The following is a 27,476-nucleotide window of genomic DNA, read 5'->3' as shown; positions in this document are numbered from 1 at the left end:
AAGAAAAGGTCAGTTGCTCCTGTTTTTCAAAAATGTGTATTTTTTCTTGTTGTTCTCCACCTCTCAACTTACCAAACAGAGTATCTTAAATGAGATGCATTTCACCCACTTCCGATGACTTGGGGGACCTTTTCTGAACGTTTTCTTTTGGGAGCAGTCACAATCCCTCTGTGCTACCCATGCTCTTGCCAACCTTGTGGTGGTCAGAGCTCACTGGGCTTCGAGGAGGGACGGTGCTGGGGAAGGGGCAGGGAGCAGGTCCCCAGCGCAGCCGCTGCCCCTGCTCTGCCAGGCCCGTCTGCATCTGCTGCTCCAGCACTGACCATACCCGAGTAACAGGCGGGTTTCATACCTTGTTGCTGTCCAGCACTGACCATACCCGAGTAACAGGCGGGTTTCATACCTTCTCTGCGTAACCTCCCAGCGGAGTAAGATGGAAATCATTCTGATTCTTGACCAAGGCAGAACGCCAGCGCGGCACAAGGACACACGGCTGCTCATGTCACTTGGCTTCGCTCCTAGGTATAATCCGGAGGTCGGTGCCATTAGCCCATGGATGCAGAGCACGCCGGCAGGGAAGCAGCCAGCCCCGCAACGGCAGAGGCAGGTACCAAAGCCCAGTTTCACATGGCAGTCTAGAACAAACATGGGCTTCTCATGAGAACTCTTTTTTTCCCTTTTTTTGGTAAAAAAACTACCAGCCAATATTTTCCTAGGATTAGCGGGAAGGGCCAGAGAAAGGGCATGCAGGGAAAGCTGGAAAAAAGTAGGGGAAGTGCATCTATTACTTACATTGATTAATGAGCTCTCCGAGACAGCAGTGAATATTCGCACTGGCTGCAGGCAGCACATGCTGCAGCTCGCTGGCAGCTGGAGCATGAAGCAGTTGAAGTTTTGAATAAATCTGGCTTAATTTTCAGTAACTGCTCGATTTTTATTTTGATGCCTGAAAGATCAGAGTTTCCTCTCTGTGCACAATAATAACAGTAACTTCAGAAGCGATCTGTTACCTAGGTCAGATTCTACAGAAATAGGAGTCTGAAATAAAGCACCTAGATTCAAAATCAGGCTTGGCAGAGATGCTGAGCTCCCACTGCCCATTCCCATCTCTCACTATAACCAGGAGAATAGTTGAGTGCCTGGCACTAGGTAGCCAAGACTGACATTTTCATTCTGTCGAGGGAGCAAGGACCTTTGAAATCTGAAAGATGACAAGGTGAGCACATTACTGCTCCAAATAAGACTCTTTTTCCCCCTATTGCAGATGTAACTGCCACGTAGTGCGTGTCAGATAAATCTAGTGCACAGGCAAAACAATCCCTCCCCTGCAACTTGCCTGCTACTTTCAATTTCTAAGGTAACATGAAGAAAATGTATTTTGTACCATCACACAACATCTATAATCTGATGCTCAACACATGTTACAGCAAGGGAGATTTAAAAAAATCAGGGTTTTCCCATCCCCTCCCCACCTTTTATTAAGTTATGTGCCAGCTGCCACATACTGCAAGAAATTATGCTAACCTGCAGGTTGCTGATTTTGTTTGCTGCTAACAGCAGGGGTGGGGGAGAATGGGTACGCTCAGACCTTTTGGCACATTTCCAGATGAAAATCTGAAATTATGCTTTAGTTTTATAAGGATTACATGAAATCTATTGTGTTCACCATTTGGTGGTACATATGCTGAGATTACCTTCAGTGTTTTCACCATTTTGTAATACATATCCTTCTTACCATTTACTCACAGGAGTCAATCAGTTGCTTGTTCAGAAAAATTATTCAAGCAAAGGCTTCATTTTCTAATTGGTTTCAGGCTGCCAGGGAAAAATAAAATAAAGGTAGGGTGGTTTTATTATTATTATATAAATAAAACAGGAACACAATACCAGGAGAATAAAATGCTTACTTTTATGGATTCAGTCACTGTGTGTATGGTACTTGTGAGGCAAAATAGTAGCTTTAGACATCGGAGCAAGCTCTAGAAGTCACAATGGGCAAATGGGAAGATTTTGCCCCCTGCCACAACTTTTCCTTCCAAAGTAATTTAAAAACCTAAATAAGAACCTCCTGGTTCTCCTTTCACACCTGCCACTTAGCAAAAGACAGCCAGTGTTTCCCCTATAAAATAGATGAGAATCAGACCATTAGATGTGTTTTTAGGAGTACTAAGCAGCGTGCTATTGCGTACATCTTTCCCATAAAATTCTGGGAGCAAAGTATCATCCTTCAGAAGGTAATAACTACTGGTTGTACTGGAGTAGCAACCAATGATAAAATCAAGTCATAAAGATTAAGAAAGACACCAAAGGGAGAAGAATGAAGATGTGAACGAAAATAAGAGAGGGAAAACAAAGCAAGACAGGAATGAAGACAGTGGAAGCAGTCAGCGTAACAGCTCCAAAAGTACACAAGGACTATCCCTGGGGGCAAATAACTAAATTTCAGGCCTGGAAGAACATTTATGTTCTGGGTTAGGAGGTCTTTGCTTTAGCAATGAGCTCAGATCAGCTAAGACAGAGCAGAGCAGCTTCAGTAGCAGCGACCATTTTGATTAGAAGAAAATGGCAAGAAACTGTAGATGTAAAAGAGATGGGAGATTTTTTGAGGCAATTAATGCTAATCCCTCTAAGAACAAAACGTGGAAAATTAAGATTTTGGCATCAAATCTGTGACTAGACTATGTGGCGGGGGGAGAGCAGCTCACTTGCTCATGTCAAAACTGAACATCTACTGATTTATAGGCAGCACCTCCAAAAAGCAACATGAAAAGCCCTTCATATGGCAAAGGGAACGGATAGAGTTGATGCCCAACACAAGAGCTTGGATTGAATGCTTTTCCTCCCTACCACTGCCTATTTCTTAGGCAGTGTGGAGCTGGATGTATTCCAGGAATATTCAAACAAGGATAGCTTCTGCCCTGAACTCCTCCTTGCCAAGAGGCCAGAACATGAGCGCGCTCCCCCCAGCTGGAGGCAGAAGAAATGCTGCCATCAGCTGGATGTCAGACCACAGGCTGCACCTCCAGGCTTACAGCCTTCCCCTTTTTCCAGTTCTTTATTCAAGTAAGTCTATTTTTCTCGTGCTTTCAGATACATTTGGTTTTTTTTCCCATGGAAGACACAGATGAAAGAATTATTTCCCGTCAGTACGATTTTTACCTGGATGACATGCAATTCCTTATTTGGTTAAAACACGGGTTAATCGGGTTACCCTCCGTTCTGCTTCATCCATCACTCATACAAAGCTGTCTCAAAGAGGACAACAGGACTCAGAGCTCTGGCATTTGCTGTCAGAGCAGTGACTGCAGTTGTATTTGGAGGAGTTTAACAGAACGATGATTCACATCTGCTCTAGTTTAAAGATCCATGAAAACAGAGCACTCGATTAGAGGTGTTATCTACTCATCTACTATGCAAGCATCAAGTTTTCTGAGTCCGGACACTTTTTACTGGAAATAGAGGATGTGAAGCCCTGCAGCACCGTGGGTAGTGCTGGAGGGTGCTGCTTCCCTCCCCTCTCCCTGGACCAGCAGCAGGAGTTAAGCTCCTGAGGCCCCTGGGTCTCATGGGAAACAAGATGCTGTTTGGTTTGGTTTTCATTCCATTAGAGGGGCCTGCACATGGCAGCTCCTTGAGGGCTGTGTAACTAACTTTACCTAGAGAGGGCATTCCTCAAGGCATTTGCTCCCTTTCAGCCAAATAAACAGTGCTCCTGTCTCCACACGTTCCCCTGTGACACCCTGCACAGACCCTTCCAGCCCACACGGTAGGTCAAGCTGTACTCAAAACCAGAAGACACCGACCTGAGTCACAGACAGCAACTTCTCCAACCACAAGATTCTTCTACTTGACACACTTGAGTACCACAATGTTTCATAAAATGTCTGCAAGCTGACTAAAAAATTCTGTCCTTTTCAAACTGCAATAGTAGAACAGGGGACAAAAACTGCAGGGAAATTTTGTTTTGCTTTTTCTCTTTATATACAAGGTTACCAAATTATAGTGTAATAGTATAGAGGTAAGAAGCAACAAGGCCAAAGTATCGAGCCTCACAAGACCAAAAAAAATCTGGCTCTTCCAGTCAGTTTTTATTATATGCTAAATGTGATTAACTCCTCTACTTTTGCTCTTAGGCTGTCAAAAACTATGGTATAGATGGGCATCTTTCTATGGTACAGCTGGAAATGTGGCAAATCAAAGAGGAATCTCAGAGCCACAGCAGACACTGGTGGGATTTTCCAGAGTGGACTCAGGAACCAAACACACCTGGGAGCCAGGGGGAATCAATAGCAAATCTAGATTTTGTGGAGCAAGGATGAAGGAAAATATCTGTAGATAACTGCTGTTATTTGTCAGATGAGAGCTAGAGCTTCAGTCTGGGCATTTGCCTCTGCAGTCTTTCTTCAGCCCCTCACCTTCCTTCTCAGAACATAGATAGCATTTCCCTACCTCATTTGTCCCATTTTTCAGGAGGCCGCAGCCAGCAAAGCCTTCTCTCTGCCTTTCAGCTCTATCAGGAAGCAGTTCCTAGTCACAAATGCTTTATCTGCTCTGCCACTAACCTCGCAACAAAGGGGAAACGCCAGGAAGCCTGCAGGGTTAAAAAGAAACACTTCATAGCATGAGATTGCAGACCAAGCACCATGGCAGAAAAGCTTCCATTACATTGAAATTGCTACCTGTGTTGCAGGCACCTACAAATAAAAGCGGTGTGGATCACACTATGCCTTTTTTTTTTTTTTTAATAAATACTACCCTAAGAACGTAAATAATTTTAAAATGAAGTTAAAACTTTATAAATTGATTTTGGCAATATGAACTTGATGCTTATTCAAACCATTAACTATTGTGAAAAAAAAAAATCTGTGAACTACAGCCCTCAAACAAATAGGCTTTTGTGGCCTTTATCATTTAGTTCAAAGCAAATACTTGTTATTTACTGTTAGTTTCCCACACTAGTTCAGCCAGCAGGGTCTCTAACTTCCGTAGGTTTTGAGAATCACGTAAAAATGTAATTGATAGCCCCTTTAAAGCACTGCTGAAATGCAGGATGATCGACAGTACAAAAGGTCTGTACAAAACGCAAAGTCCCCGTTACATCCTCTCCAAAGACAGTCACTTACTATTTCCTAGCACCTCCGTCAGGCTAAGGCGAGTCCTGAGCAAGACCTGCAGGCAGAGCAGCACATTGTACGTTTGTGGGTACAGCTCACCTAATGCACTTGCACAATCCGACCGAAGCACAGGGTAACGGCCCAGGGACGTTCGGGATCTACTTGCCTTGGTCTCTAGCTTTCCATGCACGCAAGCTGAACACATGAATGGTGATTCAGCAGCCGTGGTCAAAGGCGCTTCCAAATTGCTTTTCAAATTTCGAAAGCTCTGCAGAAATCTCTCCAAAAAATGCAGAAAGCTTTATTTTTAGGTTTTCTTTTAAAAAAAGAAGAAAGACACCACTATTTGAAAATAGCATTGAACTAGAGGACATACTCTTCTTACAAAATACAGGCGTTGAACTTCTATACTCACCCAAGTTTGTCTAAAAATGCCCCCAATCCCTCCACATAGTTTTCCAGAGGCAGCTTCACCAGAGCTTCACCAGGAACCAGGAATGATAGCCAAAATGCAACTCTAGAGCTACAGAAGATTGTGATGAGGGAAAACAAAACAAAGCAAATAGCACAAAAAAAGAAGCACACTAACAGAAAAAAACTTTAGGTCACCAAACACAATGTCATTGCTGTTTTTAACCCAAAACAATACAGTTAGGATGAAGAGGTATGTGCAATTCCAACTGTCCAGCTCTTCAGCAAAATTGAGCCTCTCCAGCATCTGCAGCAAATAAAAGATTCCTCAAAAAATAAATCACTAGTTCTGACATTCAAGTATAGCACAAGATCATCGTACAGTGATAGAATTAATTGCCTACCAGATTTAGACTCTCCATAGCTCTACTTTTATATCTACTAGTATGTACTGAGAGAAAGTCTCCATTTCTGGGCCCCACAGTACAAGAGGGATGTGAAGAGAGTCCAGCGCAGGGCCACAAGGATGATCAGGGGCCTGGAACATCTGCCCTATGAGGAGAGGCTGAGGGAGCTGGGCCTGTTCAGCCTGGAGAAGAGAAGGCTGAGAGGGGACCTGAGCAGTGTCTATAAGTACCTCAAGGGAGGCAGTGGGGAGGATGGTGCTGGCCTCTTTTCAGTGGTGGCCACCAACAGAACTAGAGGAAACGGCCGAAAACGGAAGCATCAAAAGTTCCACAGGAACTTAAGGAAAGATTTCTTAACAGTGAGGGTGACAGAGCACTGGAACAGGCTGCCCAGAGAGGTTGTGGAGTCTCCTTCTCTGGAGATCTTCAAAACCCGCTTGGGCACAGTCCTGTGCCACGTGCTCTAGGTGACCGTGTGTGTGCAGGGGGGTTGGATTGGATGACCTCTAAATGTCCCTTCCAATCTTGAGCATTCTGTGATTCTATGATTTCCAAGTAACAGGAACCAAGAAAAAAAATCCCCCCTTGGAGACTAAAGAAAAGATTACAGGCTAAAGAATACATAAAAGTAATGAATAGATATTTTTATATTATATATATTTTAGACCATCGGTGCATCCTTACTGGAGATTCTCGTTTGGGAGTTATAATCAGAATTAGAGTTTCATGCTCTTCAGACAAAATCTTACACGCTGGTGTTATGCAACACAATTCACTACTTGGGTTTAGTGAATTAAATAATAAATTTAGTGATATTTATTACGAATCTAGTCAACTTTGCTGCTAAACTCTATATGATATGGCTCATATGCATACCTCTCATTAGCACCTTTTGTGAGAAGAGTAAACAAGCACTCTATTAAAGCATGATGAACATTTGAGATGATTTGATCACTTGCCTCTATCTTCTATCCATTCCAACATATTGCTTTCAATATGTTTGTAACATACAGAATCCCCAGTCACCTGCAAATCCAGAAGTTCAGTTGCTTGTATGTTGTCTGCAATGCACCCACATCCTAGCCATCTATCCTCATATTTCTAAAGCCATTTTTTTCCCCAGCCCTTAAGTGTACTGACATGTATTCTCCATTTAAAAAGTTAGGCAATAATTTGACAATAAAGGTCGTTAACTGTAAACCTCCTTGTAGCACTGAAGATCTTGGTAGTGACAGGATGCCCCCATCTCAGGGGCTGTCATGTAACCACTGCGTACTGACGCTCAACTATACCCAGTACATTAGCAAGTCCTATGCATTAACTCTCAACTGTATACATACAGGAAGACAGACGTTTATTCATATTTCTCAAACAAATGTAATGCATCTGTGAACAAGTCATTTTATTGCAAGTAAATATTTTTACTTAAGATCATGAGACGATTCTAATCTCAAGCAAGACAAATCAATTTCACAAACTTAATTCACACAATGCAAATAAATGCTTCACATTATAGACATTTAGATTTTCTTTAAACCTTTTTATTTAGAGATTTTTTTCTGGTAAGGAGATATACCATAGGAAAGCAATTTCACTGGCAGTGAGGTATGTATATACTCTACCAAAATACTCCTCTTGTTTAACTGCTTTTAACTTTATTTACATATAAAGAAAATATCAATGCATATCCTTGGCTTAACTACAGTATTAATTACCCTATATGAGTAAAATGAAATGTTACTTGCATACAGAATTGATTTGTAGAGGAATCTGATTTATGATTTAAACAAAAATCATGTTCTGAAGACAGTTTAAGTGAACAAACACAGTTTATCATGACCAAGACACCTGCACCATATTTCCATCCTCACAGCACATTTATTTCAGTAATTCTGTAAGTAGGTCCTTAGCATGAGCATAGTGTTACAGTTTTCATACATATAATCACATCCAAAACGAGCTCTAAATTTTAAGTTGTAAACATTCTCTTCATATGTAGAAACATTTCAATCTGTGTTCAAATTCTCTAAAATGATCAATCTTTTAACAGAATTATAAATGAAAAGTCTACTCTAAACCGTGTAGTGAGCAATGCTTATTAGTACATTTCTACAGTGTTAAATAAAATAGTAGAGGCAAACTTCTGTAAGCAAGTCAGATTTTAAGTAAATCATCATAAAGAAACAAACTTGTTAACAAAAAGATGCTTTATAATAATGAAAGTTGGATTTGAATCTACTATGATACAAAAACATAAGGGTAAATACCATCTTTGTTGACAAGTAGGAGGTAGCATGGATGCACCACTTTATTGTCAGTGAGAAATGCAACTGAAGTAAAGAATATTTCCTTACCACAAATTTCCAGTATTATGTACATATTTCTCTTAGAAATTTGTTTAAACAAGTTTCCCTCCACTTTTTTTTTAGTACAAAAAGCCTCATGTGATTAAAAAAAAAAAAAAAAAACCAAAAACACTTACACACCTAGATAGTACTAATTGCCCTATTTGAATGAAACAGTCTCTTGAACTATGAAGTACATGATATTTAATGCCCTAAGTTAAGTAAATTGTATTAGCAGTTCTTGGTATTATACAAAACACTACATACATACAAACAAAATATAATAATATCTTATTTTACTATGTAATTCTTTTTGGAATAAACAGAACCTTGATTTGGGTAACACTGCAGAGAATGTGGTTTCTTTTTTTTTCTTTTTTTTAAACTTTATTAAAATCTGTCATTAAGTACCCATGTGCAACAATTTAAAAATGGCTGCCATACATGTAATGGTCTTGTATTGATAGTGAACACGGTAACTGACAAAAACATAAGAAACTTTAAAAACACATCTTCCACCCTATATAAAATATAAAGACTACTTACTGTAACTGTTAAGTATTCAATTTTTGATGTTCCTGTAATCCACTTTTTTCTTTATGATTTATAAACATAATTTAGTGTAGCAATTTATTAAAAAAAGATGAAGTATTTCAAATTTACATCCAATTCAAATTTAAAATGTTTTCTTGGTCTATGATGCTGCTTCTGCCATCAGTAAAGAAAATGAAGTTTCAGTAATTGAAGCAGGCTTTTTGAGTAGTGATGTGACTTCAACCATGCCAGCTCCAGTCCGTGGAAGATTTGCGTTGACAATGTGTCGCTGCAAGTGCTTTATCCAGTCTTCTTGAACAGACAAAGGTCCTCGAAAGACCAGACCACAAAACCTGGGCAAATATTAAGATTATTCCACCAAGATATATTTAGCAATACTGAAAAATGATCAATTCGAGGCATTAAATAAGAAGTATTTCTGCAGAAAACTTTTCTTAAAAGTTTGCTCCTCAGATTTCAACTAAAAAGCTTTACTTACTGATTTCATTTGTAATAACTGAGTATACGTATACATACACGTGTGTATATATATTTATACAAAAATAATTAAAATAAATAGTTAAAAAGTTCAAGCGTCCCTCATATTTATAACACTAGAGATAATCTTTACCTCTTCAACTTTTTTTCTTTTTTCTGGGCGGGGGGGGGGAGAAGGGGGACAGAGCGTTACCCAAAAAGGACTTTAGCAAGAGCAGCAATCTAGTAATCAAGTATAACTGATTCAAGTCCTCTTGCTCAAATTAAGGGAAATAAGCCCTTAGTAAGTTCCCTCCAGTTCTTCGTTTTCATCACACATGCATTTACAGGATATAAATATTCTTATGATTATAATTAACAAGCTCTTAAAAATGTGTTCTTTCACATAAAGTAGCCATAAGTACCTGCATCTGAGTATGTAAACTTCATCAGCACTATGAGGTAATGGCAGCATTTTTTTCTTGCTTCCAGATCTTGACCTTGACTTCTTTTGCTTACAGTCTAAAGCTAAGAAGACAGAAATTTCCACTTGTGAAAGCAATACTTAAATCAGTCTTAGGCCAAACAGAGATTTTCAGCAAGTATCCCTTCTGGCACTGGTAAAAAAGACTTCTACCTGCTTATTCTATGTTTAATTATATGATAAATCCAAAATAATTACAGTGTGTGCTAAGAAATTTACTGGTAAAGCATGTTAAGCTATTTCTTAGTTTAGTACAATGTTTGCTCTTTAAAATACTAATTGACTCTAAGCATTATATTAGTATCTTAAAATCAGCAAACGTCTACCAACCTATAGAGGAATTACTCAGAAACAAAGCACCACCTGAAATTTCCTTTCATCCTTAACATGTTGTCATAATCTTTGTCTTCAAATTTGTTCTGTAATTCAAGCAGCATAAAAATCACACACATGTTCACCCAGATTATTCAACTGCACAGAGGTGTAGTTTTTAGCTTATATCAAGAATTTCTACTTTGAATGGAAAATGTCATTTATTTTCAACATAAAGTAAATGCTCTGTTTTTATATTAAGAATCTCAGATGAAGCTCCCCCTTCATTTCTGTTTGAATTCTATAGTATATTATGAAAAATAAGCAATAAACCTTTGCTGTAGGCACAGATATTAGGACAACCAACAGGCACAGCAAGGTGACTAGTTTAATTCAGTCTAAGCATATAAAACTATGTATTAAAATAACATGTGCGAACAAGAAATACATAGCAAGAGGGTATGATAATCATTAAAAAGGTCTGTATCTCCCACAAATAGATGAAAGAGGAGTCTGTAAGAAAACCTGAAGATTCTAGGAAACACCTGAAGTTGAGGGAGGAGGGGATTAGACTGAGTTAATATTGTTATGATGATAAAGGTCAAGAAAAAACAAGAAATTTGGGACTATCTGGAGAGGGAAGCACATCTAGCTATATTCTGTTCCTAAGCTCAAGACACTGACATGAGAATTATGCAGAAATCTATGACAGTAAAAAGCATTATTTTTAATACAAAAAGGCATATGCTATATTACTGAAACACCTTAGCAGGAAGATTCAAAGTTTTCACTGGTGTTCTACTTGGCTAAATTTTGACTCATGTAATAGAAAACAGAGCAAATTCCTTAGTACCCAAAGCATAGCACATCGGCTGAAGCAAAGCATACAGACTAGAAAAATAAATAAATAAATGGGCTCAACTACATCTTTCACTTCTGTTCTTCAAACAAGCATCTCATATGTGGCTATTTACCAATAACCAATGCGACACATTTTGAGCTTTCCCAATTATGTCCTCAGATTCAAAGATTCCTATAGTATCCTGAAAAAATGTAAGTCGGTAGAAAATGTGATGACTTTGAGGCCTGAAGACACGTGAGAACTAAATTCAGAATGCAGACACCAAGGTACACAGCTCTACCCAGGCACTGCAGGATGTCCATCACTAGGAGAACGAGACTCAATGTTTTTAACTGATAGTATTAACAAAAACAGCTTGCATATATAAAGAAAATAACCCAAAGAGAGAAAAATGGCCAAGATAACCACTGACAAAGTGATCTAGATAACTGGTATGGAATTTCTTCTACTTCATGCTTTTATCAAAAGCATAATTTCTATATAATTAGGAAGAAAAAGTACTAATCTTTTAGACTTTATAGACTACCATTGAACATGGTACAAGAAACATTAAACCTACTACAACATCAGTAACAGCATTGTCAGGAATGTGAACAGCCTTTGGAAAGATGAGATCAAATGAGATGAAATCTAGACACCAGTTCTTTGAAGACAACTGTTTTTATGAGGGGAGAGGTATCTTAAGCAGTTATTACAGCAAAAGCTTTGCCTTAACAGATTTTGCAGAACAAAATGTTTAGAAGAAGCCATCGTCTTATCAAAGTGCAAAGGCATCCATGACTTGCATCCGCTGCCAGTTAGCTGATGTCCACAATTACCTGAAACTTAAAACAGCTCATTTTCCTCTACATTGGCAAATTTAAGATGCTCATTCCCATGAAGAAACTTGAGCCTACTCACAAACATCCCAAGCACTTCAGACAGTCTCCTCCTTACTCCTAAATTGGTCTTCTGTAACATAGTAAGAGTTCTTGAATCCCAATAATTTTCAATGTTTGTGTAAACTCCCAGGAAAATAAATCCTTAACTGTTGTGTAATCAAGCCAACAGCAACAAAAATCTGCAGAAACTGCCCTAATACATCATAAAAAGTAGTTTCTACTTCCCTCCAAGTCACCTTCTTCCAAGAAAGTGAGAAAACAAAAGAATGGGGATCTTCTCAGGGTCATGTAAGACATATGCTCTAGATAGAAAAATTATTAAACAAAAAGAAAATATTACGGTTAAAGACATCAAGAAAAAAAAAAACAGATCATCTGATGAACTCTTACAGTAACTTATCTAAGATTCAAAGTTGCATATTAGCCTAGCAAGAAGCAGTTACAGAAAACAGAGAAATACTAATACTAATCTTGTGCTCTGTAAGGGATATTTTTTGTTCCCCTTTGTCTTTTGACTTATTGAACACATTTCTTTACATTTTAGAACACATTTCATTACATTTTAGGGGGCACAAAGTAGCACAAAGATATTTTGAAGTCATTCCACTGAAACAGAAATGTGGAGAAAGAGATAAATCTGGGGGAAGTCTGACTGAAAATTATAATTTCAACACCAGTTCAAGACATGCAACAGCAACTGCCACATTGATTTCATTTTTGTCTGTCCAGAAAAACAAGTTCAGATGAAGTCACAGGCACACACTTGCTTAAGTACTCTACCGATATGATGCTTACCATGAACTGAGAGCATCAAATAAAACACACCATTCTTTCACCTATATACGAAGCGTCCCAAACTGTTACTGTTCTTCTAGTGCTTTTACTGGAATCAAAGCATAATCTTGGCAGGAAGTGTACAGTTTGCACTTTCAGGAAGAGACCAAGATGACAGTGCTAGAAAACTACAGGGAAAAATTCAGGACGCAATTGCAGCAAACTGCCAGAAAAAGGCAAGAAACCTGGTATGCACTACCTACCATTACACCTACTTTGTGGCTATTACAGCTTGCCAAACTATCGTTCTCCATTCACTGCAGAGGGGAATGAAAAAAACCCTCCTTCCTTCAAGTTTGGCCACGTGCTCTCTTGTAGTTGCCATATCCAAAAGCTTTTGGGAATAGCTGGTCACACACCACTTCATCAAACGCATGTGGTGCAGCACAGCAGAGAGAAACAACCCACTTCAGAAACGCAAGACGATCACACTTTGGAGAGATCTCTGACAAAGCCCACTCCAATCTCACTCCATACTGCTTAACAGAATATAGGCTATGTAAAAAAGCTACACACACACGCATATATATAAAAATAATAAAAAGCTTTTCACCTCAGTGACAGCTTAGCAAGAAAGACTACAAGAAGATGGAGATAGAAGGCTAAAATGAGTATGCTCAGGACAACATGGATTAGATAAAAATCACGACTAGAGGTCCTTCATTCTATGACACTTGGTCTGAGCTTCAAAACGAATATCCAACCATGCTAATTTTCAAGCAGCCCAAGTCCTGCTTCTCAACATCTCCTCAAAGGGAGCACCTTAAATTTCAGAACACTGAAGCTGGGTCTCCTTATTAGGACTTCACTGCTTTTGCCAGAGAACAAAACACAGACGTAGTGTAGGCAATCATAGTGTGTAAGATGAATAATTGCATACATAAATGGGCCTAATTAGCCATTTAAAAACATTGCCAATTAAAAATTCAAAATTAAATATGTAAGGAAGACAATTCATTATTTACTAATTTATCAAATTAAATCATTATCTATCTTTCATCATCAGAATTAAAAAAAAATAATAAAATCCAGTAATTTGCTCCCTGAGAGATTTTATGGGATATTAGTTAGTTCACTGTGCTGCTTGATCAATTATAACTGTAACAGCACAGAATAAAGATATGTGAAGCCAGTGGATATCAGATTATTTTCTTTGCCTACGTATTGCCACTAAAAAGCCCTTGATTTTGACAAAGTAATAGTAGAAGTTACTTGGAAGTATAGTAGCCACATGAGCTATTAACTCTTTATGCTGTCGGCTCGAAGGTCAGACTCCTTGCTCTGCATTTCACTCTTCTCCAGACTTCTGAAAAAGTGGTCTCCATCAAGAAAAGCAGACAAAGGAAAACAAAAGTGATGATTCTCAGAGGATGACAGCTGGTAAAAGATGACTGAGCACATGAAAAGAAGAGTCAACAAATAGAAGATGTAAAAAGCCGAGGTGCAAGAAAGGTTTAGGAGACCTCAGGGCAACAGAGGAAACTCAAGAGAGTAGAAAGGGAAGGAAGCTTTGGATAGACTGTATTAAGCAGAGCAAAAGGCATTTTGAAGATTCTGCATAGACCTGTCTGATATTTTAAAGATCCCCAGAAGTCAATCCAGACATGCTCCAAGAAACAGAAATGCTATTTACCCAAACAGGTCACAAAAGAAAACAGGAACACTCATCTATTCAAGATGAGTGATTAAATCATTATCTTGTTCAAAATTGGATGGTTTAGCACAAAAGTTTAGCTGACTGCAATGTTAAAGACAGTCATGCAATTGCTAATATAAAATTATGTAATTATGCAAGCAAGTGTTTCTACGGTTAGGCATCTGCTATGCAGATCCTAACTGGATAACTATATTCAGAAATTACATTCAATACATGCTAGGCTTCCACAGCCAACAGCCTAGACTGTCCTAGTTCTGTTTTTTTTTTTTTTTTTTTTTTTCTCTTGAGTCCATTCCCAAATTGACTCTTATGCTTAACTACTTCTACTATACAGCTACAAATGTCAAGTTGCATTCTGAGAAACTAGGATAAGAGTTGACTAAATGTGATAAAATTACAGATTCTGAGGAATCATGGCATCTGCTAGGAAGGCAGTCTAGTAACAGTCAATACTGACAACATATGCAGACAAAGCAGCGAAAAACTGAGCAGAACATGAGTCTGCAAGCTAATGTAGCCCAGGGAAACTTGCACTTCTGCTTTGGTGACTTGAATAGATTACTATATTTCTCTTATTAAACAGTAAAGCCTAGATAGTTCCCCTAACAATCGGTGTATCATATAGGAATTATGGCACTCATGTTTGCATAAAATTATTTAATTTCAACCAGAAGTGGAACAAGTATCCAACAACATAATTTCTTTATGGTAGCTATGTTTGCTTTAGAAGATATAAGAAAAAAATGTGAAAATTTATTCTATTGTCTTCATACAGCTTCAAAGCTGAACACAAACTGAAGACATCTCAAAATTGCTTTCAAATGCAACCTTTTTTCGTAAGAAAAGTGGGGATCCCATGAGCAACACTCATAGCAAGATTTGAAACTACTGTGTGCTAGTAAAATCTTGTATTAGTCATTCTCTTAAAAAAAACAGTACAATATAGTGGAATATCAAGTAAAACCAACGTTTAAAAGCATATTTTCTGGTTTGCCAATCTTTTCATTGGGGTTTTTCAAGTGAAAAGCCAACAAAAAGTAAAGTTCACAAAGTTTACAAAGTTTGCAAACTTTTAATAGGAATAGCTAAATTAATACTGGTTAATATATGCTGGTTGCATAATATTATAGCTATAACTTAAGTCTTAGTTTAAGTCACTGCTTTCAATAAAAGGCCTTTATCTATATGACATAAAATATTATATGGCTTCCAGGTCCAAATGACACAAAACTCCTGAGTTGTCTTTTTAAGATCCCTGAAAAACACACACACACACACACACAAAAAAGGCCAACTGTTCTGATGAGTAGGCTACTACTCAATCAACAAAATAAATTTCTTAAGAAAACATATGCATAATAATAATGATTAAAAAACCTCAGAGCATCTTACACACAACCTTAACTTTTCTCATTTAGCAAAAAGGAAGCTGAGGTACAAGGACCCCATCTCTCTGTGCATCCAACGTCTTTGCCACAGCGCCTCCTCCCCTCCTCCATTTAATTATCATTACCCTCCCAGGTGCCACCTGCAGAATCACTGGCGCGTTCTCCTGCACGCCCCATCTGCTAACGCCCAAGTCTCCTCCGCTGCAGCGCTGACGTAGCGCAGCGCAAGACCTGCCGCCCACGGTCCCCACAGGCAACAGAGTCGGTCCATGGGCTGTTCTTAGCCTAATGAGTAACACCTACTCATCAAAAGTATATAATGCTTTGGTAAAATGCATGATCTGATCCGAGCATCTGCACTTGCTAAAGAGAGGGGAGAAACCCTGAAAACTCATGGTTGCCCTTAACTAATTAATATTCCAAACTTCCTATCTCCCAATTTTCTACTATATTCCGGCTCTGCTCCCTAGCCTGCTGTTGATCATATGAAGCCCCACTAATCTTAGCAATACTCATAGTGAAGTCAGGAATTTGCCTACAACCAAGCAAACTGCAAGTCTCTAGAAATTAGTCTGCATCAGAGTATAAACTATTACAGGAATCGCAGCATGAAACGTGTTTTAATTAAAAAATATATTAATAGCAGTGTCAAGTGTTGTAACACACTCACTCCTTGTCAGATTGGGTAGTTTTTGATTTGTGAGCCAAATAAAAAATTAAATCAACTACATATTGTGTTGTTAGAGAGGCATATATTGTAAAATTAGTTGCTTCTCCTACTTTAACTATTCTTAGTAATAACATATGACTTGTAAAAATTACTGTAAAAAGTTTTTTTTTTATTGATTTTTGAGATACTTTTAAAACAATTTGTGAGAAGGCCAGCTAGCCATTTTGAAAATTGTGATATGGTGGGAGAATGAATTGAAGCGAACATCTGTTTTGCTTACATACCTTAAGTATTGGATCCAAACCAAATCATTAAGAATGAAAATCAGACATGAGAGTGGACAACAGCAACATACCTTGTTTACAAGTTGCTGAAGTTCTATGGCAAATGCAAATTCTGTTTACCAGTGAAAGCTTCAAAATTATTTTGAATTAACATATGCTTTTGTCCAGTCTGATGAGGAAAATGCATCATAGACAGACTTGCTTTTACATCTGTAACAAAACATACCTGTCCCAGTCAAAAGTCCAGCACTCTTCTTTCGTGCATAAGCGCGTAAGTGGTTGGACAGGCTAACAGCACTTGTAAACGTCGTATTGCAATGCACACACGTTCTAAGCTTCACAGGCATACCTATCATTCAAAAGAAAACTATAATCCAGTTCTCTCTTCAAAAAATGAAATTCTCAAAGCGTTGTAAAAAGTTTTCTGTAATAAAGATGGTTTAAAATATATTCACTGCATTGATGCAATTGTTTAGTATATTAGAAGGATCCAAGTTAACCATCATTAGTTCTTTTACGTAGTGCTTTAAGCCAAACCATGTTATTTGGAAAGAAGAGAAACGGGGCAACCTGGGCCCTTAGGCTACTCTTGATTTAATATCTACTATCAAGTTCCTACAAATGTCCATGTTATGCAGATCTAACCCCAAAATACAATCTTGCAATTTGAATAGCATAGTTATGTTTAGAAATTTCAAAGCTTGCCATTTTCCCCATTAAAAAAAATTTAAAGTCTAGTTGACAAAGTGGTAATTAAAGTGTTTTACCCATAAGAATAAAAAAGCTCAGAACTAAATTAGGCTGCTGTTGATAGCTTGGAGAAAAAGGTGGTAAAACATGCCACTGAACAGTTGTTATACAAAATATTTTGTACAGTGTATTTTCTGTTCATTAGTTTAGATGCACAATCAATAATGAAAGGTAATGATTTGAAGCTTTTTTTTTTAAGTAAAATCTCTGTGCTAAATAAATACCATGTTGCTTTGATCGTTTATCAGAGGAAAACATTGAAATTCCTCGTTTACTCAGAAAAGAATCCATTACAACTCCCTCAATCCTGCTGAACTTTACCATAATTCTCTCCTCTTTAACAAAGACAGAGTATTTTGGTCACTTAAAACTTACAAAAAAGCATTATAAATAAATAAATAACTCAGCTGGAAAGCCTATTTGCAGGAAAGAGAATTCTACTCTCCAGCAGCCCACAAAAGACACTATTTTTTTCAGGCAAGAACACTTGGCTGGAAAAAGACTTTCAAAAAAACTAAAAACAGAAATATTTGCTATTTTAATTAATATTAACCTGTTTCAAAATGATGTTAAAGATTTTCTTATTAACTCAACTGACACAGTGCGTTAGTTGTCAAATTCTGTTGCCTCAGCCACAAATAATTATAGGGCCCCATTCATAAATGTTAGTATTATGCAAGCCATGTTTATTTTTACCCAGTTGTTCAACACAACCAAACAGGTACTCCCTAATATTCATCAGGAAACATTAAACAGAAAGCAGTAGTGTCAGGTTTGGCAAGCTATTCCTTCAGCGTTGTTTTACAAATAATTAATCCTGTCAGAGATATTCTTCCTTTACTAAGCAATCTCCTCTCTTACAGGACAACCACAGAGATCAAGACGATGTTCCACCTCTATCATCTCCTTTTAGAAAGCCATCTTTGTTAAGGAATGGATTGCCGCACTTGGAATAGTCCCCTAAAAGAACTTCTGAGCACATCAGATTTTCTGTTATTTGCCTTTTTGTATTTAAAGGAAGACAAGAGTATAGGCGAAAAAGTACTAGGCCCTGACAGTTTTCTAACCTGCACTGAGTGATAACAAGAAAAATTAACAGAACCAAAAAGTCGTGTGTATAAAAATAAGATCCTGCTGATCAGTCTAAAGAATGCTGCAGCATTATAAGGTGGTGTCCAAGCAAGAAACAAGTAAATGCAAGCTCTAGATATACACTAAAAAGGATGCTCTAAGAATTGCCCAAGACTAGAGAGAAGTAGGTTAAAAATGTCATTTAAAAATCTGCTCTATTAATACAGAGTGTCTAGGAAGCTAATTATGGAATTGTTTTGTTAGCACAGTTCTCAGAGGAGAGGAAATATCTGTCCATATCAGTCAGGGGTTGAGCATTAGAACCCTGCTGGCAAGAACTGTATTAGAACAAAGCTTGAACTAGCACAGGTCTTCACACAGGATGGACAGGCCCTAAAAGCAAGCATCAGTCTCCTAGAGCAGCCACAATTTTACAACAAACAAGAATTAATTTATGTTGAAAGAGTAAGTTGGTCTAAAATGCCAAAATTAGTCAATAGAAATTCATCATTTTGGAATACTATGCTTTTATAAGTGTATCAGCAGTTCAGTCAATTTGAGCAAATGCTGCTTTGCACAAGCCTCAAAGATTTAAATTAAGCAGTTCCAAAACCAGTAGTCTTAGAGCCCAGAAACAGGGTCACAAGTCTAAATGTCTGGGAAATGCTAACCTACCAAATGCACGTCAACTTATTGTTATTGTAGAATGTGTTTTTTCCCTTACTGAGACTCATTCTGTCTCTCTTGAATTTGCATGCCCAACCATAAGCAGAATAGGAACTACATTCCATGCAAAAGAATTCGGTGCTTCTGAATATTCGCTTTAGGAAAAACATATAAGAAAAGTTTGCTCTGCTACCTCTTGCAGTCGGTGTCCTCTGAAAATGAAACATGAATTAAATGAAAGGAACTCCAAGTAAAATACTCTAAACTCATCTACTTTCTATGAATGAAAGGAGCCTTTGCAAATGTAGTTAAGATAGCTAGAAACAACATCTTACCTGACTGCATAGTCAAATCCATTTTTTGCGGCTGATACATCAATGGACTGTCTTCATTTAATGGAAGAACACATTTCTGAACAAACCTCTTTCTTGCAGTTTGATTATGAATCTTTTGAGGAGAAATATCAGGATTCCGTTCGTCTCCCAACCTTTTATTTTTTAAGAGTTCTATCAGTGTAAGTGACTGATTTTTTTTTTCATCATGTAGTACTGCTTTTGTTTCATCACATTCATTTAGGAAACTCAGCCCTTCTTCCTCTGAGGCAGACACAGATGTATCTTCAGTCTTTAGGCCATTATGGTATGCTTCGAGAGGTATAACATTCTGAGATAAAAAGTCATCATTTGATGCAAGTTTCTGAGCAACAAACGGTCTGGGAATAATGCGGCGACTGTTCAAAGCCTTTAGGATTTTTTCATACTTCTCTTCATTTTGCATCATCTCATTCAGAACACAGATGGGAGACTTGTGTGCGTCCCACTTGGTTTTGCCAAGCCTCTTCAGGTGTCCTCGCACGTGATTAGACAATCCAATTTTAGTATCAAACCAGCCTCCGCAGAGCTGACAGGTGTGCTCAGAGGAAGTTTCAGATTTCTCAATTGCTACAAAGAAAATAATCTTTTTCAAGTATTTTGACACTTAGTAACACATAGTTAAACATTAAAACAGCAAACCACATGGATAAGAGGCTTTACAACCAGATAAAGCGAAAAAATCTTTGTCCCCTTCACTGTCTACCCAAATGAAACAAACAAACAAACTTACCTTTTCGAACACGTTTAACAGGAGTTCCTGTTCCAGTTCTTTTAAAATGTTGCATTTTGTCACTTGTTGCTATCTGTTCTGGTGAAACAACATGACGGGCTTCATAGCTTAATCCAGCTCTGTGCAGATGTCCTCGGACATGATTGGACAAGCCAACACCTGTTTCAAATGTTGCTGGACAGTACGGGCAGGACTTCTTTTCAAGTGACAAATCAGTCCAATGGAAAACTGAATTATGCTTTGGCAATGCTGATCCTACATTTTCTAAATTCTGAGGATCATGCAAATCATGCAGGAAGTTACTACCCTCAGCATCTTCGTAATACTCAAAATAAAAGCCATCATTCTGCTCATAACTAAGTGATGATTTATCAGCAGCTTCATGATCTTCCATTTTACCTTTGAATATGGGGAATAGGTTTACATGCTCCTGATTAATATCACTGTAAGATTCATCCTCCACAGACTGTGTAGTGTAATCACATAGTTCAACATTATCCCATGAACTCTCATCCTCCGTTTCATAGCTGTCTTTTTTTTCAGCAGAGTTAAGTTTCTGTAAAACAACAACAGTCATTTTATGCAGAAAATCTGGATAGCAATCCAAATCATCTCCTGTAACAGAGCCTTCCCTGTTGGATTCTTTAACCACTCTCTTTACAGCTACATGTCTACAACCTTTATAGCCCTCTGCCGTTTTGCAATCAAGATTATTCGAATCCATGACAAAACAATTATTATGGGGACTACCTGATGAAGAAAATAAATGTAAAGAATCAACAGAGCTGGACTCTCCCCGTTTTAAACGTAAAGGATAAGAGTCACTAGATTTTTTAATCATCCTGTAGTTTGCATATTTGTTTCTATACAAATAATTACTGCTTCTTTTGACACTAGCTTTCTGCTTTGCTGCTTGACGAAAATATTTAGGTTTCTGGTCAATGCTATTTCTAATCAAACAGGTCTTGTCTGTAGAATTTAGATTGCGCACACTTACAGATGACTGCGAAACGCTTTTCCGAGCCTTCTGTATCCTGTAGGGCCTCTTGTGAAGTTTTGTGAAGTTACTGGACTGTGAAGTAGAGCCAAATGATCTTTTCACATCCTGTTTTAAAACAGAGTTCTTTGGAAAAGTAGAAGATTGCTTGATCAACTGTTTTGTCCTGCTACCAAAATCTAAAGATTCTTCAATTATGCTGCCTTTTCTTTTTTCTAATCTAAGATGGCTACGAAAGGGATCAATGCATGATGTTGGATGCAAATATTCCATGTGTTTTTTTAAAATGCTTCTAGCTGATGTAGTAAACGGACACATCTTACACATATATGCTGATGACTTTTTTGAGGATCCTAAATATGGATCTTTCATGGATGCCTTTTTCTGTGCTTTCCTCTGGGATATGTCACTACCGATAATTGAACATTTGACTACTGCTCCGTGAGCAATCCCTCGATGGCATTCCAGCTCATTTTCTGTCACAGCCATGAAATTGCATTCCTCACAGCAATAATATCTCTTATCTTTTTCATGGGTCTTTGCATGCTGCACAAATGTTTTGGGACAATTGGTACCAAATACACACTGTGGGCACTGTAATCGTGCACTCCTACCCTCATCCTGAAGTTCTTTCAGCTCACGGATTTCTTCCATCAGTTTCTGCCTTCGTTCCTGGTGAATTATCATATGTTTAAGCAGCGAATTACGATCTCGAAATGTCCGTCCACATTCCCTACATGCATAGGGCCTGGGGACGTTGAGATGTCGGAAATGACTGTTCCCATCTAAATGGTACATCATATGCCTATGAAGATGTTTCTTCTCCCTAAAATTCACATTGCACTTTGTACAGGGATAAAATGATGGTTCATCAGTACTGAAAGTAGATGGTGATTCAGAATCATTCTGTTCACATTTGTTTTTTAAAGTATTAGAAAGAAAAGTGCTAGTGTGAACAGGAGAAGTATCTTCTGCACAGTTACTAGCAGGACTATAAATCAGCTGTTGAATAGCATCAACAGCTTCCAACTCTTCATCTGTGGATTCAGGCTTTACTTTACTCAATGAATATCGTTGTGGTTCTATTTGTAGCTCCTCACTCTGCTCTAAGAAGTCAACATTTAGCAACTTTGATTTACTGGGAATATAACTGGTATCACTAAAGCAGTCTTCAGTATAGCGTGTTATTTTGCTAACATCCATTTTTCTTTTTCTCTTTTTTTCCAGACCTACTTTACAGTGAACAGGAGACTTCTCTATGGTTTCTTCATTTGTCATAAGAAACTGTATAAACTCTTTTTGAGGATCCCAGCTGGGATCGCATCCTGATCCGAAACCACTTGTACCTGAGGAAATGCCTGTTAATGTGTCAACGCAATCATCTTTTACTAGCAAATTTTTATCATCCTCACAAACTTCTACTTCGCCTACTAAAGTGCTATCTACACTATTTCCTACTGATTTCGGTGAATCGCAACCAACTGAAGCAGAGGTAGGTAGATTTTTAATGGAATGAGTCAGGTTCTTAGCATGTGCTACATCAGGTAACAAAAATAAAACTTGGTGCTGATTTGATGTCTGTGTTGTACTTTTTGCAGGCAGCTGAAGATCATGAACCACTGTCAAAGCTGAGCACGAATCTGTATGATGACCTACAGACTGTCCAGTGGTTAATGACGCGCTGCCTTTATTCATAATGGAAGTCTTGGTGGAGGTGGAGTGTGAAACTGGTCCATTAACAGCAGATCCTCTAGACAAGATAAAGTTTTCACTAGAAACAGTAGGAGCACCAGTGTGAATAAATAAAGAAGTCTGGCCTCCACTTAAGGCTTTTTCAGATCTGTCCCTTGATAGCTCCTCAGACAGAGTCAGTGTACTGTTCTTCTGAAATGACGTGTCACTCTCTTGTGGTTTAGGAATGCCACTGTCTTCCTCAGATATGAAATTATCATCACATAGGATTTCTTCTTTAGCACCCGTGACTTCAGGATTTATTTCCAAATCATCCATCCTGCTGGTCTGTCCATTAAGTACATTTATACTAAAAATAATAAAAAAACCACAAACAAGAAATGAATCAGACATTTTAAAAATTAATCTACACAAATATCAGTTTATGGACTACATTAATAATCATACGGCGAACTACTGACTCTTTAGTATCCTAAACACCTATATGCAAACACCTACATGCAAACAACCTCTGCTAATACATTACATGTACCTAAATATGAGCACAGTTCAATTTTGGTATTTTCTCTGAATGTAAAAAAGAAATTTATGCGTAAAGGCTCTGCAGACATCTGTAAGTCACTTTGGTGAACTTAACCATGCTTGCCCTTAGCATCTGTGAAGCTAAAATATTCTTTACATATCTGAAAACAGCATTTTGCACACAAAGTATTTGTATACCACTGACCTGATACACAGAGGCTTCCTAAAGCTTTGGTATTAATACAGAAAATGCAAAACTAGTTCAACTTTTAATATTTGATTACTGACAAAACATAGCAAAGGATCATAAAGCTGACTGAATAAAATTTATTGCCATTCCCATTTTACAAAGAATTCTCCTTTAAAACCAGATCCTGTTTATATTATATGGCTACGTTAAATGGTAAGCAAGTAAAATAGCATTACCTAGACAAATTAAGAAACTGAAAAAAAACAAATGTTAATTAGGATTTATGTATCTTAGCAAATCACCATGTTGAATCCAGAGCATGACAACAGCAGTGTCTGCTAATATAGAAATCTACTACATATTAATTCCCTCTGGGATACTTCGTGTGCCTAAGTAAGTTTTTCTACAAGTGATTTTCATTTGCATGCAAAATGATCTACCTGACACTTAGCAAGCACAAGGGGTTTGCCTAAACACAGTAATCAGTATGCAGTAAACCATACTGTGAATTCAAGGCTATTCAGCACTTACTACTTTTGTGGACCCTAAGAACACAGTAGGAATAAACCATTAAAACATCTACCCAGGAGCTGGAAACATCTATCAACATTTGAAGGTGATGATGGGGAAGGTGGGCGGAAAGGTACATCGCAAAGCACACTACCACACATTTCATGGGTAAGGAGATCTCTGGGGAGATTTGGCTCTGTCATCACACATCTAGCTCCAGTTACTAATTAACATTTTGAATAAAAAGTTCTGTTAAAAGGAGTCATTACCTAGACTCCTTCAATTAAGATGTTTTAACTCACAACAAATGTCCAGAGCTCCTCGCAGTGGTCCTTCATTGAAACCATGGAAGGCCACGTCTGACATCTTTTTCCTAAGGAGAGAAAAAACATCCTGCTTAGAGGACATCGCATATCTTTATATATCACTGCCTAAAATGTTCAGAACTGCTATTTGCTTTTTGGTTATCATGATACAGACTTACCCATGCAATCCAAGGCTACCTATGACCTCATGCAAGTTTGGCCATAGTATGCTTGCTTCATATCAGAAACAAGTATTCAGTTTCAAAAAATATATTTACTGTAATATGACTTTCCCATTATTTTTAAAGCAAAACAAAAACAATCAATAAAATATATTTTTAAAGGCAAAATAAATTGTATTTTAAGTCCAAGTATAATGAAGCAACTTTTCAATGCAAGAAGTTAAAAAAGTTGCCTTTGCTACACATTCACTGAACAACTCAATATAGAAACATTACAGCCATGCACATCATTTTAGTAAGAAGTGGTTGAAATATAGAAAACAACTATTTACAGGCCTCTTTAAAAGCATGGTATTGAACAAACTATTTTTTGTTGTTCCATTTCTTAAATTTCTGAATCTTTGCTGCTTTGACATGGTTACGTTTCTGCCTTAATAAACGGCAGACTCCCGATAAGATTGCATTCAATGCTATCACCCTAAAATGGTGATAATGCACCACCCAGCAGGAATATTTACACCATACAGACAAGTTAGAAATGGGCAGCAGAAACATGCACTAAAAATCAGGAATGCAAAAGTCAAAGGAAATGACAGCTCCAAGCGTGCACCACTGCACCTGCTACAGTTTTATCACTGCACATACTATAGCATAAGCTTCAAATAAACTGGGCAGCAAAGTTCAAAACTGTACATACACACAAAGAAATCTAATAAGTTACTTACACCAGAAAATTGATGTTCTCATTTTATTATTATAGTAGAAGACAAATGCGTGCTCAGACAATTTGGGAGCCTTTTCTCAACAGGAAACAACACCGCTAACGAAGTGGTAAATTCAGTGTTAATGAGTGGCTTCACTGCTACCACATCGGAGGTAAAACCTTCCATGCTCCCAGTTCCCCCCATCTGTTCGGGTGTGAGGGCTTCGCGGGGGAACAGACGCTTCCCGTTCGAGGCGCCTCTCGGCCCGGGAGCAGCAGGGTGGCCCCGGGCAGCGCGGCCGCCCCGAGCCCATTAGCAGAGCAGCTCCCCCAAACGCCCCCAAGTTCACACAGCCAAGACAAGACTCTGCTCTCTGCAAACAAAACTACAGGCCAAGACGCTAAATGCTGCCGTTAAAACTTCAGAAAAAAAACAAAAAGCACCACGCAACCACCTATAAACCAAGGTTCCCTTTGAAGTTATCACAAATAGCTAAAATTCACACTCTGCTATTTTTTAAATAGACTCCTTCCGTTATTGTGTATTTATAGAGATTGCGAACTATTCCTTATGGATCACATTAAAGGACTTCTATACTGTCCCTATGTAATTCAATCAAGGATCAAGCCCAAAAGCTTACTTAAGCAGTTATATCACTGTAAAATTTTAATCATTTTCTGCTAATTAGCACACTTTTTTTTAAGCTATCGGGATGGTGAATTTCCTATTTTATGTGTAGGACAACAAAAAATATGTTAAAAATATGCTAGCAGGTTTAAAGCAGTGCTATTAAATGAAGTATGTCTTTTTATATTACAAGAATTGTGATGTCTTGTGAGTCTTGTGATGAGAGCTAAAATTCAAAATCCAATTTACAATAAAATTATTGCTTCTGATATGTAGGTAGGCACGCAGTAACAAAAATACATGTAACTAGATCAATGCAATAAAACATACACGGTGCCATTTGTTTTTGAGGAGAATACTACTGTTCCTACACCACTTGGGGAGCTCAATAGTCCCTCCCATAATCTGAGCACTTTGGGCAGGGAAAAAAAAATTGCCCCCAGGCACTGGAGCAGCTAAGATGCAACCAAGACTATACAATCTTCTTAGCAATACTATACAACTATCCATTGCGCATTTTTAAAAGCGTCATTCTTCCGAAACAGAAATACATAGTACTAATTTAATGTACTTGAAAAGCTACACGTTGAGAGATAAGCTTTTAATTTAATGCTGCAAATAAAGCTAAATGCACTCCCAGTCAAAGCAAGCACTGTGCAGTTCGCCTAAATCGTTGTTTAAGCACAGAGCAACTGCTGACTGAAATGTTCCCCGACACAATTTTTGTAGGTGCTACTGCGGTATATTGAGGCGACAGAGGACAAATCCAAAATGACAACACTTCAAACGCCCGTACAAACACATACACATAGAAAGCATTCAAAGATTTGGCTAGGCCGCGTTCCACTCCATCTCAATTTAATGCTGGAAGACTTGTACATTTACATGGTAATTTCTTAAACAGTTTTCAATCTATTTATTTCTTCACAAAAGATCAGTTTTAAAAAATCATAATGAGTTGTGTAGATAAGGTTGCCTGTGGCCACATTCTGTAAGCATTAACAAAAAAAAAAAAAAGGGGTCAGATCTGTCTTCAAGCTGACAGATCATCATTTAAATGCCTTAAGCTAATCTTATTGTCTCAAAAATCTCAAACATCAGTATTTTTGCAAACTATCAGCACTTGCTATAACACCCATACTACACTACATCTTGAGGTTACTACAGAAGAAATGAAGTGATAATTGCATATTAACATAATTATTCGGTAATCCCTCTGAGCAAGCTTCCTAGGTCACTCAGTAATTCAGATTAGATGCAACCTTCCTGTCATCAGATCTATGCTGTCCACTTTCTGTTCATTAATAATTCTTTTTGATAGGAAATGTACTTAACTCCATTCTTCTATGTACATTATTAATTGTATTTATTACAAGTAGGTTTACAACATTTCCAAGTTCTTATTTCACAATGAAAACCTGTGCTATGTAATAGCTAAACACACTTAGAGTAATGCCTTCATTCAAAGCTAGTTCATTAAAACCACACTCCGGTGC

General features: G+C 37.9%; 1 protein-coding gene and 1 long non-coding RNA gene across 5 annotated transcripts in view; one reads left to right on the top strand and one right to left on the bottom strand.

Annotated features, from left to right (window-relative positions):
* The window catches only part of LOC148594471 (uncharacterized), a 533,350-nt gene that overhangs the window by 270,090 nt on the left and 235,784 nt on the right, over window positions 1–27,476 (top strand). The window lies entirely within an intron of this gene.
* ZNF644 (zinc finger protein 644) overlaps window positions 7,458–27,476 on the bottom strand; it is a 45,249-nt gene continuing 25,230 nt past the window's right edge. The window contains exons 3-9 of one of the 4 annotated variants that reach the window (XM_088526041.1): window positions 24,432–24,535; window positions 21,249–23,289; window positions 20,252–20,807; window positions 19,483–20,088; window positions 16,887–17,009; window positions 9,714–9,816; window positions 7,458–9,164 (exon numbers count right to left, since the gene is read on the bottom strand). In XM_088526041.1, the coding sequence (XP_088382167.1) occupies window positions 8,972–9,164; window positions 9,714–9,816; window positions 16,887–17,009; window positions 19,483–20,088; window positions 20,252–20,807; window positions 21,249–23,258 (3,591 nt within the window). In that variant the 5' untranslated portion in view covers window positions 23,259–23,289; window positions 24,432–24,535 and the 3' untranslated portion in view covers window positions 7,458–8,971. Of the gene's footprint in view, window positions 9,165–9,713; window positions 9,817–16,886; window positions 17,010–19,482; window positions 20,089–20,251; window positions 23,316–24,431; window positions 24,536–27,476 lie in introns of those variants that run through there. The other 3 variants (XM_088526039.1, XM_088526040.1, XM_010225854.2) reach the window with 3 other exon arrangements.

Source organism: Tinamus guttatus, unplaced genomic scaffold (genome assembly GCF_059628265.1).
Source record: "Tinamus guttatus ecotype Peru unplaced genomic scaffold, ASM5962826v1 Tinamus_guttatus_pri_ptg000242l, whole genome shotgun sequence".
Taxonomy (NCBI): domain Eukaryota; kingdom Metazoa; phylum Chordata; class Aves; order Tinamiformes; family Tinamidae; genus Tinamus; species Tinamus guttatus.
This window is presented reverse-complemented; position numbering and strand designations above follow the sequence as displayed.